At 37.6% G+C, this 19,808-nt stretch overlaps 2 protein-coding genes across 2 annotated transcripts; one reads left to right on the top strand and one right to left on the bottom strand.

Moving 5' to 3' along the window:
• Positions 1-1,534: 1,534 nt before the first annotated feature.
• Positions 1,535-9,116, top strand: LOC137073731 (B-cell receptor CD22-like). Its single transcript, XM_067442437.1, has 11 exons — positions 1,535-1,541; positions 3,365-3,421; positions 3,987-4,331; positions 4,430-4,678; positions 7,623-7,880; positions 7,975-8,217; positions 8,301-8,409; positions 8,530-8,575; positions 8,656-8,733; positions 8,809-8,887; positions 9,019-9,116. The coding sequence occupies exons 1-10, from the start codon at positions 1,535-1,537 to the stop codon at positions 8,872-8,874; spliced, it is 1,458 nt and encodes a 485-aa protein (XP_067298538.1). The 3' UTR covers positions 8,875-8,887; positions 9,019-9,116.
• A 2,593-nt stretch (positions 9,117-11,709) lies between these two features.
• tspan34a (tetraspanin 34a) lies at positions 11,710-19,422 on the bottom strand. The gene is made up of 8 exons (XM_067440656.1): positions 19,264-19,422; positions 17,530-17,607; positions 17,053-17,268; positions 16,886-16,960; positions 13,669-13,776; positions 13,431-13,562; positions 12,545-12,637; positions 11,710-12,071 (listed from the first exon to the last, which is right to left on the bottom strand). The coding sequence occupies exons 2-8, from the start codon at positions 17,584-17,586 to the stop codon at positions 12,021-12,023; spliced, it is 732 nt and encodes a 243-aa protein (XP_067296757.1). The 5' UTR covers positions 17,587-17,607; positions 19,264-19,422; the 3' UTR covers positions 11,710-12,020.
• Between the last annotated feature and the right edge of the window lie 386 nt (positions 19,423-19,808).

Below are 19,808 nucleotides of genomic sequence, written 5' to 3' on the forward strand. Positions count from 1 at the left end.
AAACTTTTTGTAGTTCAGATCAAGCGGGATAACGCAACGTACGTGTCTACAGACATCATCAAAATCTCATTATTTTGATGGAACACATAATATATTGCTCGAGTCAAATGTATGGGTTTCCTACAATACATTTGTTTGGAAATCACGCGGATAAAACCTATTGCGCCTACGGCTGCAGAGTTTTTCGGAGATCACGCGGATTTTCGTACCGTTCATATTTTTATTAATATAATCCGGCTACTTCAACATTTCTCAGCATCTGTTTATGCTTGGGTTCGCCTTGCGCGTACCGTTCAATTCACAAAACAACACCAAAACAAAACGAAACAAAAACGCGCGTGCAGGTTATTAATACTCCAAAAATACACAATGAATAGAATATGAATATCATTCACACATACACAAACGTTTGAAACTTGCCCGATATTTCTCCACCAAATACATGTAACAACAACGAGCTTATGAGTTTAATGTCTCGGGGAATAATTAACTCAAAAGGGATTTAATATTCAATATTCATGAATTTATGAATATGATTTGCCAGTTGTTCATTACGTATTAAAATTTTCCGATAGGGAAAATTGTTTAATTAAATACAAGTAACCCTTTACGGAATTGCTTGAAATTATCCTACTAAGTTTGTCCTGCAAATTAGTTATAGACTTTTCAAATCAATTCTCAATAAAGGGATTACTGCTTTACAAGCGCATAAGAAACATTAACTTTACTGATCAGGATAAGTTCAATATTTCAAATGGTCATACAGTTTACTTTACTAACATAGTAGCATAAGCAGTTAGGTAACGTTTATATCGCAAGTTTCATTGACTTTGTGTATGTGGCAGAATAACAGATTCAACTCATTAAATGTCTTTTGAAGGTTTAATAAACACAGACTAAAAATAACACTACAATTCACACAGAAAGTACATACTAAATATGCATCAAGAGAGTAGAAGTATAGATATTAACGAAAGAATACATAAAAGAGAATAATGAATAGACTGAAGTTAGAGAGAGATAAAAGAGAGAGAGAGAGACAAAGAGAGTGGGGGAGGGTAAGAAACAGCTTTCCTTCAGTTCAACCAAATACGACCTTCACGGAGTTAATTTATCCCAACGGGAGAATAACACATCCTCTTTACAGCAGTAAGAATAAGAATACTTGCATTCTTTTTGGTTTCGTTTTGGCTTCTCGCTTGTGTGCGTATGTGTCTCTGCGTGTTCAAATGTCCTGCATGTCCGGCGGTCCTTTCCGAGGTTGGGAGGGAAGCGGCTGTTTGCTTTAGCGATGCTTCGTGTCCTTGAAGATCGGATTGTAGAAGAGAAGATTTTTGGAAGAGATGAGGCCTGCTTGGAGGGCCTGCATTGGTGGCATGGCTTAAGTGCTAGCCCCCCCCCCCCCCCCCCCCGTGGGTGTTGGCTCCCACAGGAGAGAGTTGAAGAAGTAAAAGCCAGAGAGTTTCGGAGAAGAGAAGAGTTGGGGCCTGCTTGGAGGGCCTGCATTGGTGGCCTGGCTCAAGGGCCAGCCACGATGACGTGTTGGTTCAGCCAGAGAGAGAAGAGCGAGGAGAGGAAGAGGGCAGAGCCTGTCTTCACTGGTCTTTTTAAGGTCTGGAAATAGTCCCACCCTCCAGGGTTAGACTTAACCAATGAGAGTGTTGGGATTTCCCGGCAGGAAATTCCTCAGCAGATTTTATTGTCCTTTGTTTGAAAGTTCGACTCAGTGGGTCTCTGAGTCTTCATACTATAATTAATGCAACAAACACACACTGCCTTTTCTGAATAAGTGATATACATGGAAGTGTAAGTCGTGAAGTGAGCATTAATTTGATAGGAGACATGACATATATGAGGTTATCTGAACTAGTACTTTGTTAAGACAAAGACAAAAAGATGCAAAATACCATACAGAATAAACATTTTACAAGACAGTTATGTGTTTACATATAATGTCCTGGGGTGCATGTTCATTTATAGATGGTTTGTCTATAATTTGAGGCAAAAGCTCTGTGTCTTAAACTCTTTGTGTATAAGACTTCCTGTGGCCACATTCTTTCCGGTCGTAAAACACCTTATCAGATGGTTTCCAGGGTGACTGAAGAATCTCCCTCTGCTGTGTTGGGGGAAGGTATGCTAGTGAGCACAACTTTCAAAACATATTTGTTAAATGTAACTGGCGATTGTGTGTTTGATTCGCCTGAGTCGCTACACTATCACAATGCATACCTCTCTGTCTCCATATAATTCCCCTCCAATCTCTTTCTTTTTCAATCAACATGTCCTTTTGTGGGCTTTTTATAAGGCAACATTAGCTGAGAAATACTTTTGATTGGTGACATACATTGAGGCTGACAGTGGGCTGTGCATGTGGTCTTCATTATAGGCTGGCACTTGAGTGTGGGTGTACTGATTCTGGATGAGGTCATTTCCTGTCCCAGCCACCTCTACTACTCACCACTTTCCGTTACTATAATTTTTCGACAATAAACCGAAGGCAAAAATTCCCTCAAGGATGTCAACATAGAACTTTCATCATCTAGTCTGTGCACAGTCAAAGTAGTCAATACAATAAAAAACAATCCAAACATACCACTTCAGTCATGCCACATTAATGGGACAGTCAATGCTACACTGTTACCCAAGCTACGCTATCAAGGTAATGGAGAAGGGGAATCCAAATCTCATCAAACTGATCCCAAATGTAATAACTTATTGAACGATCATTCGAATACTCCAGGGTTTCTACTGGTAGAAAGCCATATGCTAATCGCTGAAGTAACCCTTTAATTTATAGTTGCACTATAATTACAGAAAGTTATGCTGTAAATTAACTTTATAGCATAATCCCCGCCCCCCGGCATATGATTATTTAGCTCAGTGACATATGTTGAGACACTGTCGGTGGGCTCTGATTTGTTGCGGGATTGGGGTAATTTCCTGTCCCACCCATCTCTACTGTCCACTACTTCCTAGTCAATTCTTTTATTTTTATTTTTGACATTAAATTAAAGGCAAAACTAAAATTGGGAAAATAAAAAAAGTCTGTTCAAAAGCAACTCTATGTGGTCTGTGACAGCATCCAGTCTTACTCAATTTTTAAAAGTTGTCTAAAGTTGCCCACATAAGGGCAGGTTCCAAGAAAGAGGAAGTAAAATGTTCTGTCTGCATGGGGATTGTAAAACAGTGTTAATCCTGTGAAATCAGTTTAACGCCTGTCCGAGATCAGATTCACCAAAACACGGTAAGAGTTACGCTGGAAATAGAGTTAAGCTGATACTGGTGTAGAAACCACTGGGAACTATTCTCTTTGAAATCTGATTTGTGGAAATTTTTTAAGACTATGATATGTGTTAAATTATAGTGATATCAGTCAAAATGGCTCCTCCTCTTCCTCTGGTGATTCTGCTCATGATTCACGGTGAGTGATTGGAGAATTTAACAAAATTAATTATTTACATAGACACTTATTAAATAAACCTGTTTATGACAATCTTTAGCTGGGGGTCTGCCAATCATTAGACTCAATGTTTAATGCCCTGTTGGGCAGCAGTGGCTCAGTGGTTCATGTAGGTTGTCTACAAACCGTAAGGTTGGTGGTTCAATCCCCCATTCCACCAAGTCACAAACTGGATGGTGCCTTACATGGCTGACACCGCCGTCGGCGTATGAATGGGTGAATGTGAGGCAATATGTAAAGTGCTTACGATGAGCTATATAAATGCAGTCCATTCCATAAATGTTGTATTAATCAAAAATACAATATTATTTATTCCATGGTCTGTCTGAATGCTCAATTCTGATTGAAACTCTTTAAGTTAAATTGTTAAAGTTGAAAAAACTAAATTTTACCTAAATATATCTCACACTAAAATGTTTAAAGTTGAATTAATGTACAGGTTTATGACAGCATAAATGTTTGGGGCAACATTAGGACATTATGTGTGAATCATATGGGGTGATTATCCATTTAATGTGTGTTTCAGGAGTTTATGGCCAGTATAAGTGGCATCTGAGTTACAGTCCTACACACATATGTGCACTAAAGGACTCAACAGTCACAATGACCTGCACTTATACATACCCTGGACATTCTATCATGAATGTGTTATGGACCAACACAACTGTAACAGATTATGTAAAATATCCAGATCTGTCTGAGGATCCTGAATACAGTCAGCGGGTTAAAGTTTGGGGAGTTAAACAGCAGTACAGCGCTGTCACACTGAGTCATGTGACACTGAAGGATTCCCACACATACTATTGCAGATTCTTCAGTAATGTTGGTGACATTTGGATTGGTTATCCAGGAGTGACTCTTAATGTGACAGGCAAGTTTCATGAGGTTTATCTCTTCTTCTGTGCATTATGTTGAATAATAATCAGTGTATGACAGCAGCACTAGATATAATGTGTGTGTTGTGTTTAGATCTTCAGGTGGAGTCTCCTGAGAGAGTGACAGAGGGAGATTCAGTCCGTCTGACATGTAAAAGCAGCTGCACTCTGGCTGACAGAGCAACATTCATCTGGTACAGAAACTCACAGAAGATATCAACTAAGAGTAAATTCAGTAATGAATTATTCCTCAAGTCAGTCAGAAGAGAGGATGCAGGCAGATATAGCTGTGCTGCCTACGGACACAATCTCATCTCTTATGATGTTAATCTCATTGTCATGTGTGAGTATCTATACTATTTGTACCTATTTTTTTTCCTTTGAAGTTTGTATGTGGGATTTTCTTTGTAATTAATACACTGTTAAACACAACAAGCAAACACTTTTCATTTGAGGAAGCTTTTTGGGTTGGGTAGAATCTACGATCTCTGCCCCACCTTGTTTACTGGCTTCCAAGGATACAACACCCAACTTGCAACCTGGGGTTTCAAAATACAACTGGTAAATTGGCAGCAGGTGTGATCACACAGTCCAAAACAAAAAAAACACATTTCAACAAGAAATGCACATTTAAAAGTAGATTAAGTGGCTGTAGCATTGCTTTTAGTATGAAAACTTACCATGTTTCCAAAATATCTGGAATTGTATTATATATTTTCATACTTTAGTACAGTCAAAAAAAAGACACCTTTGACATTGCCAGTTCAAGCAATTTTAGATTTTGTTTACAACTGGTACTGGTGCACAATGAATTCTGGGATAGGCAAGGCCTAAAGTCTAAAGTCAAGGGAAATAAGGGTCGCTGGTACCCCGGTAACGCACTGGAAGGGAGTGAGTCCAGTGGTTGGTTGGCGAAGATAAATCTGTGCATACTGGGTCCAGCCTAGGAACTGGTTCCAAGAGTTCTGGTGGCCGTGACAGAAGGTTCAGAGGAAGTGGCTGATCTCATGAATATTTCTATCTGTCTGCCTGTTAGACTGGGGATAGTATCAAGATAATACACTTAAGGTCACAGCTAGAAGTCTGAAGAAGGCTTTCCACACCTTGGAGATTAATTGAGGTCCACGGTTGGATACTATGTCCTCTGGAATCCTGTAATGCCGGAACACCTGGTTGAAGATGAGTTCTGTTGTCTCCATAGCAGTTGGTAACCCCTTGAGAGAGAGAAGATTGCAAGATTTGAAAAATCCGATCAATGACCACCAGCACACAGGTATTACCATCTATAGATGGAAGATCCATCATGAAGTTTACTCCTAGATGTGACCATGGTTGGTTGGGAGTGGGCAGTGGGTGGAGTTTGCTAGATGGTAGATGGTGCACACTTTTCGCAGTGGCACAATCTGCACAACCTCGAATGAACCTTCTTAAATCCTGGGCCATGTTAGGCCGCCAGAACCATTCTTTTAGCAGCAAGATGGTGCTATTGGCCCCTGGGGGGCAGTGCCCAGAGGAGTGTGTACTGATGGGATGAGTGGGGTGAAATGTGTATGGGTGACATATTGTCGATCTGGTGGAATGCTTGGCAGAACGGTGGTGGAGACATTGAAACAGATGTTGTGAACCCTCCAATCAGTGCCTTCACTCTTCTAGGGCAAGTTTAAGGGCCATCAGTTCCCGACTTTCTAGAAAAAAAGGCACATGGATGAAGATTGGCTGGTGTCCCCTGCTGCTGAGACTGCTGCACTGGTCCTACTCCAGAAGTAGATGCATCCACCCTTTACGACAAATGGCTTACTTGGATCTTAATGGATGAGGAGTGGTGAACAGGTGAAGCCCTTCTTGAGATGCTGGAAAGCTTAGTTGGCAGATGGCGACCAGGACAGAAAGTTGGGCTTGTTGCGTAGTAGACTGGTTAGGGGACTGGTAATGGTGCTGTAATTAGCGATGAGTCATCTGTGGTCTAGAAATGTGTGCATTTCCAAGGGCAATGAAAATAGAAGCAGAAATCTGTTGCATTCCTCCGCTAAGCCAGAGAAGGGTGCTGGTTTAGCCATTGGACTGGCAACTACGGACAGTGAAGGAGTGACAGCGTTGGTAATGGAAGTAGTTGTAGAGGTGGCGGTGGATCTGTGTTTTTTGGAGAAAATGCATCCATGCTCCCCTGGAAAGGATCTGGCTTGCTCATTGTGTCGTCAAACTGTCTAGGTCTGGTCTTCTGTTATGAAAGCAAACTTCAGACACAGAGAGAATGCAGTGCAAAGGTAATTTATTGTCAACACACAAGTAAATCAGATGAATTCAGGTAGGTTAAATCTTGCAAACAGTTGGAGTGAGGAAGGAATATTCAGTCCAATCTTTGGAATCTTACAGATACGGGAGAGTGTGGATGGTGAGGAATTAGTCCGAAACCAAACACTGTGTTGGAACTTGATGGAACACTCAATCAGTCTGGAGAAGGGAGATCACTGGAGGTAAACTCAGGCTGCACACAGTTTGGTCACTTGGACAATCGTCTGGAGAGTAAGGTAAGTATCACTTCACATAAACGAGACCAGGCAACTTACTGAGGTAAGGTGCATGCTTAAGTAGTTGAGTGATGAGTATGCAAACAAGGTGCATGTGTGAGTGATTAGTATTCCAGTGAGGGAGTGTGGTGTGGGTGGCTGGTGCAGGAACCTGGCAGATCTGTAACTATACATTGATGATTGAGCATTGGTGATGAACACCTGCTGTTAACAAACATAATCAATGAAGGAAATAGAATCACAAGAACTACAACTGACTTCAGCCACAGCCTTAGATGAAATCAACTGAAGATAAACGAAGACATGAAATCTCTGAAAATCTCAACAGAGGAGGATTAAACAATTCTACAAGCAGAATTTCCAGCTTCACGCATTACTAACCAGATTGACTTTAATTCTGTCAGATGTCTACATAAGCTCTTCTTGAGAATTAACAGATGTTTAGATGTTGATTTTTTCCTGAAAATGTTTCTTGACCTTTATGGTGAGCAGTGTTTCCTTTAGTTTGGCTGCTGACCCTTGAGACTTAATTATGTCTTTCTCAGTTATTATAATTATCTGTTTATGAAAAACACATTTGCTGTGGCAAAGATAAGATCAGATGATATTACTGGTGGTGGAAAAAACTGAAGTGGTGTGATTTACTGATTACATATCAAAGTTATAAGATAACTGATTATTTAAGTGTTTTTTTCATGAATATGTGTGGCAGCTTTATTGTGATGTTGTGAAGTTAATGATATGTGTTTTCTGTTTCAGACCCACCAAAGAACGTCTCAGTGTCCATCAGTCCATCTGGTGTAATAGTGGAGGGAGATTCAGTGACTCTGAGCTGCAGCAGTGATTCAAACCCTCCTGCTCTGAACTTCAGCTGGTTTAAAGGAGCATTTTTTGTAGGATCTGGAAGAATCTACAGCATCTCAAAGATCAGCTCTGATGACAGTGAAGAATACAAGTGCAAGTCCATCAATGAACATGGATTTAAATACTCTGATGCTGTGACTCTAAAAGTCATGTGTGAGTAACTGTGACACTGAAGCCTTTAAACATAGTCTATGATTTCAAATGTTTGTGATTTTTATTAATGTTGAGGTTTTTGTTTCTGTTTCAGACCCTCCCAGGAGTGTCTCAGTGTTGATGAGTGGATCTGGTGTAATAGTGGAGGGAGATTCAGTGACTCTGAGCTGCAGCAGTGATTCAAACCCTCCTGCTCTGAACTTCAGCTGGTTTAAGGAGAATGAAGTCTCAGCTGTTGGATCTGGACAGAGTTTCAGTGCACTACAGAGTGGACGCTTCTACTGTCAGGCTTACAATCAACATGGATCTCAGAGATCAGACGCTGTAACTGTCACAGGTGAAGCTTTTATTAACACACTCCTGTATCTTCACATCATTCATCAGTTTGGAGAGTTAATCATGAGGATCTTCCTCTTTCAGTTCATCATGGTGCTGGTAGTAATGTGATCGTGATCACAGTGGCATCTGGAGGATTACTCATCATCATCATCATAATCATTATCATCATCATCATCATACTATTTATTATGTAAATACAATATACAGTAATTTGTATAGATGTCAAACTACTACTTTCAAACTAATGCATACAGATATTTGATTAATAATTATATATGAAACAATCAAATATTTTTTTCCTTTTTGACAGTCAGAGGAAAATTATAAAAAGAAGATCTGCAGTACATGAGTATGAGGTGAGATAAAATAATGAAATTAAATTAGATTACTCATCCATGCAGAGATGTTTGTTTGTATAATATATGTATCCCTGTAGAATGATGGTCCCAGAGCAGGAACATATACAGCTCTTGACCTCAAGTCCAGATCACCTGACCTTTACGACACACTCACAGTAAGTGAAATATCAAAAACTACACTAGCAAAAGAGTTTGAGCGTTCATAAATTATGAATGTGTTTTTCCTATAGACTCTCCATCCCAGACCTGCTGTTCTCCAGCCGGGCTCTTCTAAATATGAGAATCTATCAGTATGACGAAGATCCTCAGGTCTTCTCAATATATACTCATCAATAGACACTTAACATCACTTTCATTCAGTTACAAGCTAGAGTAATTTCACCAACAGCAAACAAATTCTGTTGTGTAAATGTGTTTCTCTCATCTTATTTGTGTTTTAGCCACACAACGAGACACCATGGTAAAATGAAGCAGACTTTACCCAACTTTTGTGGCACCACTGGGCACGCTCACATGATCACACCTAATGAAAATGAGGGACTTTATGTGTAAATGACACTTTTTGTTGATGTTTTTGCTGATGGATTATGTTGATGTGTGATCTCAGTGTGTAATGAATGGACAGGTTTGTAATCAATAAACAGGTTTTCCACTGTGAGCTATTGCTTAAAGGACCTTGCAAATATTATATTACCAAATAACCATTTGGGTACCACTTTAGATTACGGCCCAGAAAGTACTGCATAATTAAAGTGAATTTACAGCATAACTTTCGGTAATTATAGTGTAACTATAAAGTAAGTACTTGTAGGTATAAGGGGACAATATGTAATATTTGGGGAATAAAGGGGTAGCTATCCGGAAAATTAACAAATTATTTATACTGTAAGTATTTTTTAATTAAGTGGTAATTATCCATGTAGTTACGGGGTAAGTACAATGAAAACACATATCTGATATCACTCAGAAATATTTTTTATTTTTTAAAACTACTTAATTCAAAACAGATTTATGACACTTCTTCTTCTTAAAAAAAAACAAACAAAAAAAACTTTTAATTTCAAATGATAACGTCCTGACAGAAAGAGGAACGTTTGTCCATTTCTATTTCTTTTTTTCTTTTCTTGTTCCTCTTCTTCTTTTTCTTTATTTCCATTGATGGATCTTAAGAGGAATCACTTTTGAAATATTGTATTATTATTTATTAAAAGAAAAAGTAGTACACCAAGAAATGCTGTCATAATTTAGTAATCGTTTCATATCCGATCAGCTGTTACCAGCGCGTGCATGAGACGCTTCAATCTTTCATGACGTTCTCATGCACGTTTAATCTGTGAAACACGCGAGAACTGTGTTTGCAGGTATAAGGGAACTCTTGTCTTTTATTCTTGTTTGTTGCTAATTGCTATTATCATATATTATGTTATTGTTTGCATACAGTTGTGAACATTAAACAAAATAAAAACCAACAGCATCTGACATCCACATGACCAGATTTTTTTCGGCACGTGCACGTATTAAAGATTATTGTAATACTAATAAGTCGTGCAGGTATCAACATATCATAAATACAATCATTCAGATATTTAAATTACAACTTCGTAGACATTAAACAAGTTATAGGTGATTTTACATTAACTAGTGGTTTATTCATAAGATTTGCATAAAACAAAATGCCATACAAGATACGCATATACAAGATAGTTATAATCATACGCACAATGTCCTCGGATGCATGTTCGTTTATAGAACAGTTTTTCTATAAATGAATGCAGGAAAGTCTTTTCAAGGGCATTAGCTATCCGTTTTCACATTCTTTCAAGGCATAACGTCTTATCTGATGGCAGACCTGGTAATGGAGACCTTTCCTGCTCTTTTGAGGGAAGGTCTGTTACTAAGCATAAAGCATTTAAAGCATATTTGTTAAATGTAACAAGTAATTATGTGTCTGATTTGTCTCAGTCATTACATCAGTCGTATGTTTTAGTCAAAAAAATTTCTTCATGATCACTTTTGTTTATGGCTTCTTTTGATTTGAACAGACAAATCTGCTTCTAAGCAAAGAACAGAAAATTAACCTAGGTATATGGGCACTAAATCATGTTCAGGTTCTAGTATGATGAGTGCGAGCAAGGGCAGCAGTTGACTCAATGGCCACTGCGGTCGCTAATAACAAGGGTTTCTGAGTTCTACATATAGTAGAGGATCTGTGAATTTAAATACGAAGCTACAGAAAGTGTCATAAAACAGTCCGTACAATTGATGAGCATTATTTAAAGACTTCAACTACAGAGAGATTGTTGACTGATAATCTTGTTTTAATCTGAAAGCCAATTTGTCACTTTTTTAAAAGCTTTTTAAAAGCAGGAACTGTTGGCTTTTAGTGTTGATGACATCAAACCTAGAGCAGCATACAAACACATCATTTTTAAATTGACCTCGATTGCAGTTGGAAAGATTAAAGTGATTATGGACTTATTATGGACAAAGGTTACTTCACCCAAAAAGGAAAATTCTGCCATTAATTACTTACCGTCATGTTGTTTGACAGCCGTCAGACCTCCATTCATCTTCAGACACAGATGAAGATATTAGTGTTGAAATCCGATGGCTCAGAAAGGCCTTCATTGACACCAATGTCATTTCCTCTCTCAAGACCCATAAAGGCACTAAAGACGTCGTTACAAAGCCCATCTCACTACAGCGGCTCTACAATCATTTTATGAAGCGATGAGATTAGTTTTTGTGTGCAAAAAAAACAACAACAAAAACTAAATAATGACTTATATAATGATGGCCGATTTAAAAAAAAAACCCAAAAAAACAGACAAAACAGATTTTCTCCAAGTACAGTGGCTGAGATGTGACACCTTCATGGCCATCGTTTCAACCTCAAAGTACTTTTCCGCCAGTGTTTTGCTGCCTTATGCCTCATTTTTAAGATATACAAATTAAACCTCCAAGGTGAGCAAAAAGTTTATTTTAAACAAAATATAACCCTGTCATTTTGATTAGAGCATGTTTCAATATGTTTCATAGGCTTCTTTCAGTGAGAGTGTGTTTCAAAGGGACAGAGCTTTAAAAACATCTGGTTATTTTATTGATATAAATACATGAAAATATTACAGGGTGCAGATTATTTGAATCATAGGTGAATAATGATGAAAACATTGCTGTGATCTTTAATGAGCTGTAGTATTCAACATGACATGAATTATTAAAGCTTTGAAGATCTTAGTACTTGAGCACAGCAAATAAAAATTGTTTACTTGAGGTTAAAAATATAAAAATTATTTTACAGAGAACACAAACTATCACAGATTTTAGTGCCAATGTCATTCATACTGCAGCATATATAGTGATATTTACATAACTCCAGTTAAAATATTGAATAGTAAAATGTTACAGATGTAAACCGAAATGTCTGTAGTCAGTCCTGGTCTCATTTTCCGACGTTCTTATAGAGGATCATGGAAACGACCATCGCTGCAATCTGTGAGGAAACAAATCAGGTGAAATATTGTATAAAATAGTTTGGTCGCCACTTTACAGTAGAATATGGATGAGTTGGTTACTTGATATTTTTAATTTGTGTAATTATCTATTGGAATTGCAAAATTTGTGGCCAATTTTGGTTATGCAGATGATTTTGGTTGGTCTTTGGAACAAAAACTCTCCAATTTTATGAAATATGACCCAGACAACAACAACATTAAAACCCCCATTCAAAATAAATCTATATTTATTGGAACAGAGTGGACAAACAAAACTATCAATTACTTTCTCATTAAAAATAATTAAAAAAGGAAGTAACTTGTGTTTGACAGGTAACCGAATGATTAAAATAATTTCTGTTAGTGAACAAATTTGTTCCCTTAACTTTTTGAAATGCAAAAATGTATCTCCAATTACAGAATCACCCATGTGCTGAATTCCTCAAGGTAAAAGTAAGAATGAAGTAAATACCTCTAAAGCAGCAATTCCCAGAGCCACACCAGCCAGCAGAAATACATTATCCTTGATCAGCTCGACAAATGCGCTGAAGCAGCCTCTGACCCTCTGCAACAACCGCAAAACACACACACATTAATGCAATGCCTGCGTTTACTTACTGTAAACAGATCTCAATTCATTTGGCTATACTGTGTTAATAATTTTCACTTTGGGGTTAATAAAGGCCTTTTGAAGCGAATCGATGGGTTTTTGTAAGAAAAATGTCCATATTTAACACAATACAATATCTAGCTTCAAGCAGACTGCCTTTCGTTTTCAGCTTTTGCAGAAAGTGTCATGCCTCTCACAGTTCAAAACGCTTGCACAGTCATCTTCACGCCAGTTATGCTTTTTCCATAAGTTGAATAAAGAAGGCGGTCTGGCTGAAGCTAGATATTTTACTTTATAATGTGTTAAATATAGATATTTTTCTTAATGGATCAATTCACTTCAAAGGGCCTTTATTAACCCCCGGGGCCATGTTGTGTTCATTTATAATGATGGATGCCCTTTTTTGAGCTTCAAACTCAATGGACCCCAAACACTGCCATTACAAAGCTTGGATTAGCCAGGATATTTATTAATATAACTCTGATTGTATTCATCTGAAAGAAGGAAGTCATATACAGCCAGGATGACTTGATGGGGAGAAATGAATGGGCTAATTTTTATTTTAAAGTGAACTACTCTTTTAATGCTCAATTATATATTTCATTATAGGCATTTATTATTTCCCACTGGGCTAAACCAAAGCATCGAAATAAATGCAGTGAGGATATATAGGCATTCTTACATCACATTAATCTTATCAATTTCAGCTTTGCTAGTAAGATTCAACAGAAAGTGTTCTGTAACATACCGCCGTCTGTGCTGTATTTTCAATACAGGGTGATGAACTGCTGATGCAACACGTGTCAGGATATAATAATGTTCTATTTACAGACTGAGAGTCCATGAAGTCGGTGTAGTTCTTATATCCGCAGCATTTCAGCTAGAAAAAAACAAGAGTTTGCATTAATAGGCATTGTAATGTCAGACGACATAGTTACAAATGGCTGCTAGAGCGATCATTCAACACTTGATGGCTGGTGTCGTACCTCATTCATAGTGGAATTCCAGACTGAAGTGAAGTCATCATCCTTTCCATAGTTTTCCTTAATGGTTTTAGTAACATCCTGTCCAATTTCATCCAGAAATTTCTGAACCTGAAATACAGTTAAATGTCGCCTTTAACAGTCATGTTCTTTAATGCTTGTAAAGACTTCCACCATATATGAATCATAAACAGATCATATAATGAGCTGCATTGGGGTGTTAAATGTATTTTTGTACAGACTTAATAAGCCATTGTGCTGTATTTTGTATTGTCAATATGAGTTTGGTCATGGTAAATGCATATATTCAAATACACCCACTTAATCCAACCATTCACAATAGTAACCGTAAAGAAAGTTTTAAGAATGTTTTTAGTTATAAAGCTCTGAAAATGTTATTGACTGATGTGTTAGTGCATTTCCTGCAAATATGGGACAATTAAATATGTGCAGTGTCACATGGTTAGTGCAAATTGTCACATGACCAGAGCAGTTTACTTCCTGTTTGCGCCATGAGAAGATCCATTAGAAAAGGTTAGTAAAGATATGTTAACATAAAGATATGACCTTTTGTTTTTGGGTACACATTATATTTAAGGTGTCTAGTATTAATATATGAATTCACAATTATTCAGTTTTGTTGAGTGTGGTAAAAGAATGAGTAAACATGTTGATGGCAACAATAGTGACCACTGGGATAACACAGTGCATTTAGGTATGCATATACTTACAATGAACCACCCAATTGGTCAGTTTTTAGAGATGGTTTCACTAAAATGTTGCAATCACAACATTACAGTGAATAATGCACTATATTAAAAAAAATAATTGTTACAAATAAGGTACAATATCTGTTTTAATACTGATTGCACTAATATATCAATGTGATTACGTACACAGTCACAATTTTAAAAATATATTGTTTGCATTTTTTAATCTCAGTATTCCTATCAGTGTTGTACACTGTTTATCTAATTAGTTAGACTTACTTTTAAAAAAAGACATACAAACCAATTGCCTTAAAAATACAAGTCAAACAGGAATAGTCGTGTGATAAAAGCTTAGTTGGTATAGTTCAATTACAGAGTTCTAGTAACTAAATAAGAACAGTACATGATAACAGTACTTGAGTACTTGATAATTGACTTTAAGTGCATTTGTTTTACTCCCCTTCTTTTGAAATCTAAAAACTGTGATACTGTTGCATCACTGTATCAATAGGATGAGAATAACAATAATATGAATGAAGTTTAAAATGCCCAACCAAAGGGAACAATGATCACCGTTAGGGTGATCTCAAACCAAAACATTTGATCAGTTTGCATCAGTTTGCAAATCAACATCAGTTTATTAAGTCAGATGTGATGTGCTCTCAAACCCTTCACTTGTAATAATTCAAGATTCAAAATGATTTTGGAAAATGACTGAATGCAAACAGAGGAAGAAAAATGCAGAAGTTAGGACATGAGTTAAAAGTCTGTTAAGAATTGACCCGCCTCAAACTTTTAGTGTTTTTTTGTTGTTGTTGTTGTTGTTGTCAAAATGGCACTCAATCCAATCAATTAATCTTAACTTGAGTTTTCTGAGGAAAAAGGCATAGTATGAGAATAGTACATATTACTAGAGTTTTACAATTAAGTAAAGTTATCTAAAAAGAGTTGTTGGATTTTACAGTATAATAGTAATCCAAGAACGCATTGACGTCGAAGCAAAATAAACGTTGGTGGGTCCTCTCAAGGAACAATTTTACTAGAGTAGATGCCATTTAGGCATTCAATACAAAAATATATCCTTGTTTACTAAACGTCTGGTTGGGACAGGCAAAATGACGGAAAACACTGAATCATTAGCAGTGTCAATAGTCTAGGGGTAAGACGCATGGTATAAAGTTTTAACACAAATCGACCCGAGGTTTGAATCCACCTTTTTCCAAACTCGCTCTACTCCCTTTTCCCATCACATATCAGAACAGAATGGCATTCATTTTTTTAATAAAAAGGAAGAAAATATTAGAAAAGTCAAAATTAAATGTTGCTTATAAAGAGTTTATCGGTTAGGGGTAGGTAAACAGACGTGCCCAATGAGAGATGATAAAAGTGAGTGGGTCCAATATCATTGGTCTTAAAAAGTGAAAATACATTGGTTCCGATGCCCATGCGAAAATGAGATGAAATCGAGTTTAAAATGTGTTAATAACTGGGCTATTTTGATGACTGCATAAAATATAATTTTCCACACACTTTTCCATAAAAAAGTAGAGGTTACTAATGACACATCATTTCGATATGTTCATGTCTGTAAAAATTTGCGATTAAATGGGCTATTTTAAAACTTTTAAAAGCCCATTCTTTACAATCCCACAATTATGAAAAGCTTTGAAATATGGATATTTCCACAAGTTTGTCTACATATGTTTGAATTTGTCCTTTGTGCGTGCAATCCCCTAGCTTAGAAATCTAGACGCACCCTAGCGGCAGCAAATTTAATCTGCCCGCAAGTGTCGTCTAGGAACTCTCAATACCCTTCTGAGCTGTATTCCTTACAATCTGGACGGGCCAATCACATCGTGTATAGAGTCGGCGGGCGGGGCCATAATGACAATGGCCGAGTTGCGTTTGCGTGCTTCTAGTAAACACAGAAACTGGCGAACGGCGGTCTTTCGAATCAGCTTTGACCGCGACTCTGGAAGACTTGGAGTTAAGCTTTTCTCTGAGAAAAGAACAAAGAATGGCACTGAAGTCATTCTTAAAAAGGGAAGATGTGTTCTGAGTTTTGCTGACCGGATACGGCGAATGTTTAATCTGTCAACGAGCTCTGTTTCACCTTCGTTGCTCTGGTTGGTTGTAGCGCTATCCTATCGCGTGCAGAGGGAGTTTGAAAGACAACCGTTTATCCGCCACTCAGATTGAGCTGTCAATGGTGAGTTTCCAGACCAAACATCTTGATGTGGGTCTGGCTTGTCAGGCTAGCAATCCCCATAAATCCTTATCCAATCATTATCCAATAATAATGAAAAACATTCCATTGGAAATGCACTGGTCAGAAGGTGTGTGAAGCCTATAAAATTTTACTAGAAAGTACTAATTCAGTCTTTATACCTGTAAATATCATGTTAACTCAATGTGTTACTTGCTTTTTATTTATTATTTGTGAATTTTGCTAGCAATTTTTGAGTGAATTGAGTGATTTTTTTCAGCGTATGGAGTGCATGAGCTCTCACCACAGGCTCAAAGACAATGATCACTACTGCCGCTGCCACCTCCACGAGGAAGATGATGAGCACGATGATGAAGAACTGGGGAGAAAATCAAGACATTGACTGTTATTTTTGCATCTGGGACTTTGGGAGTGTAGCCGGACACATTTGATGGGAACCGGCTCACTCACCGAGAGCAGCATGCATTTGCTTTCCTTCATGGCTCCACAGCATCCCAGGAAGCCCATGAGTGTCAGGAACGCTCCCACTCCGATCAGCAGATAGCCGAGGTTTGCCAGCTGCGCCAGTTCAGGTGGTGCGCCATCAATGTTATCAAAAATCCTTAGAAGAGAGACTCTGTCCACCACCACCCAGATGCCCACCGCCAGTATGGCAGCACCCGCCAGCTGCAATGAGGAAGAGCAGGTTTAATGATAGCCGTGAGGAAACATGGGCGAAGCTGCGTTTGTCATGTTCCTTGTTTGATAAGAATTATGGTAGCTCAGTTTTAGAAAGTCATTTAGTGACGTCAGAGATGTAGTTAAGATATGAGAGCTCTGAAGCCTTTTATTACTATTATTCAAATAGATGTGTTAGTCACTGTCATAAATATTGTTGGATGATGAAAAATTGGAAATGTAAGTGCTCAACAAAGGACATTTACTCACAAAGATGATGCCATTGAAGACAAACATCATGATTTTGAGGAATCCCTTACAGCACATTTTGGCAGATTTTTGATATTCCTAAAAGACAAAGAAAAGTAGTAAGTTTTAACAATATTAGCACTCATCAAGTGTCTTTAGAGAGCCAGTGGGTGTACAGGAGAAGCCATGAGAACAAAAATATGACTGTTTTCAACATTGATAATAATCATAAATATTTGTTGATCATCAAATATTTATATGAGAATGATTTATTAAGGACTGTGTGACACTGAAGACCGGAGTCAAGATGATAAATTCAGCTCTGATCACAGAAATATGTTACATTTTAACTTCTATTCACATAAAAACAGCTGATTTTCACAGGAATAATATTTCACAATATTACAATTTTACAGTGTTCTTGATCATAAATGTAGCGTTGTTGAGCTTCATACAAATATTTACCAACGCAAATGTATGAGTGTAATAGCGGGGAGGAATGTGACCTGGTTAATAATGTAATCAACACTTGTACTTCGGTCTTCAGAGCGGTAGCAGTGTGTGAAATGATGTCAGAGCTGTAAAGAAGTCAACCATTAAAAGACTAAGAGTCTAAAAAAGCAAGGCCAAGCGCCAGAACTCAGGGATAGTAGAAACCTGTGCCTGAAGAGCCTCTGGTGAGCTCTACACACCTGCTGTACTTCCTACAGTTAGTGCTACAGTGTGTGAGTAAACACTACTTTATCGGCTTCTGGAAAATATTTGACTAATGCAGGGGATTCTGAAGAACTCTGTGTGATTTGCTTCCTCTAATGTGGTGAAGCTGGAGGTCACAGTCACTGTGATGGTATTCTCTATAATAACCCAGCGGTTTATGACTCGTGTGTGTGCGTGTGCGTGTGCGTGCGTATGTGTGGTGGTGGAGGGGGACAAAATGTCCCCACAAAGATGGCAATATCTGAAATTCTTGTCCTTGTGGGGATATTTTTTGGTCCCCATGATGAAAAACATCTTATAAATCACACTAATGGATGTTTTTTGAAAATGTAAAAATGCTGAATGTTTCCTGTGATGGGTAGGTTTAGGGGCAGTGTAGGGGGATAAAATATACAGTTTATACTGTATAAAAACCATTACGCCTATGGAAAGTCCCCATTAAACATGGTGAAACAATGTGTGTGTTTTCTTGTGTGTATATACAGCTCTGGAAAAAAAAAAAGAGACCACTTATCATTGAGAAATCCTTGTTAAGTGGTCTCTTCATTTTTTCCAGAGCTGTATGAGGACACAAATGTGTAAAATGGCATGACAAAACACAAGCATGTTCCCCTTCTTGTAAATCTACAGCTGAGCTAAAGAACCTATAAATTCATTAGAAAAGACAAAATATTTCGGTAACACTTTATTTTAAGGTTCAGTTATTAACTATTAACTTGTTGTATATTAGCATGCATATTACTAGGATATTGACTGTTTATTAGTACATATAAAGCACATATTAATGCCTTATTGTGCATGACCTTATTCTTCATCTCTTAATCCGACCCAATACCTAAACTTAAATGCTCTAAAACCTGCCTTACTAACTATTAATAAGGAGTTTATTGAGGCAAAAGTCGTAGTTAATAGTGAATATGTGTTCCCCATACTAAAGTGTTACCAATATTTCATGTGTTGCCCCTGAAAACCTCATCACTGTTTGCTCTGTCTCATGATATCTCCGTTATGTGAAAGCACTGAGGAAAGCAGTCTTACCTGTCCGCAGGTGAACGATGATGCTCTCAGGTGTGTGGGACGAATCTGAAGCCGCACACAAGTCCAGACTGAAGTATCTGCTGAGGGCGGGGCTTAAACACGAACACCTCATGTTTTTTCCAGAAAGACTTCCTTATGGATGAAGCTTTTATGGAAGTCAGCTGATGATACAGGGACATTTTACTTTTATATATGTGTTGAAATAGACCATGTACAGTCTGAAGTGCAAAAGAACTTCAGTAGGCCACAGGAAACAAACAACAACAACAAAAAAAGCTGTTTACTTTCACAGATGATATTGTGCTTATGTGATTAAGGCCAGTTAGTCATTGAAATTAAAACAACTATTGTCAATAATCTGTCATCAGTCCTTCGTTGACCTCTATCTATCTATCTATCTATCTATCTATCTATCTATCTATCTATCTATCTATCTATCTATCTATCTATCTATCTATCTATCTATCTATCTATCTATCTATCTATCTATCTATCTATCTATCTATCTATCTATCTATCTATCTATCTATCTATCTATCTATCTA

Source organism: Pseudorasbora parva, chromosome 4 (genome assembly GCF_024679245.1).
Source record: "Pseudorasbora parva isolate DD20220531a chromosome 4, ASM2467924v1, whole genome shotgun sequence".
Taxonomy (NCBI): domain Eukaryota; kingdom Metazoa; phylum Chordata; class Actinopteri; order Cypriniformes; family Gobionidae; genus Pseudorasbora; species Pseudorasbora parva.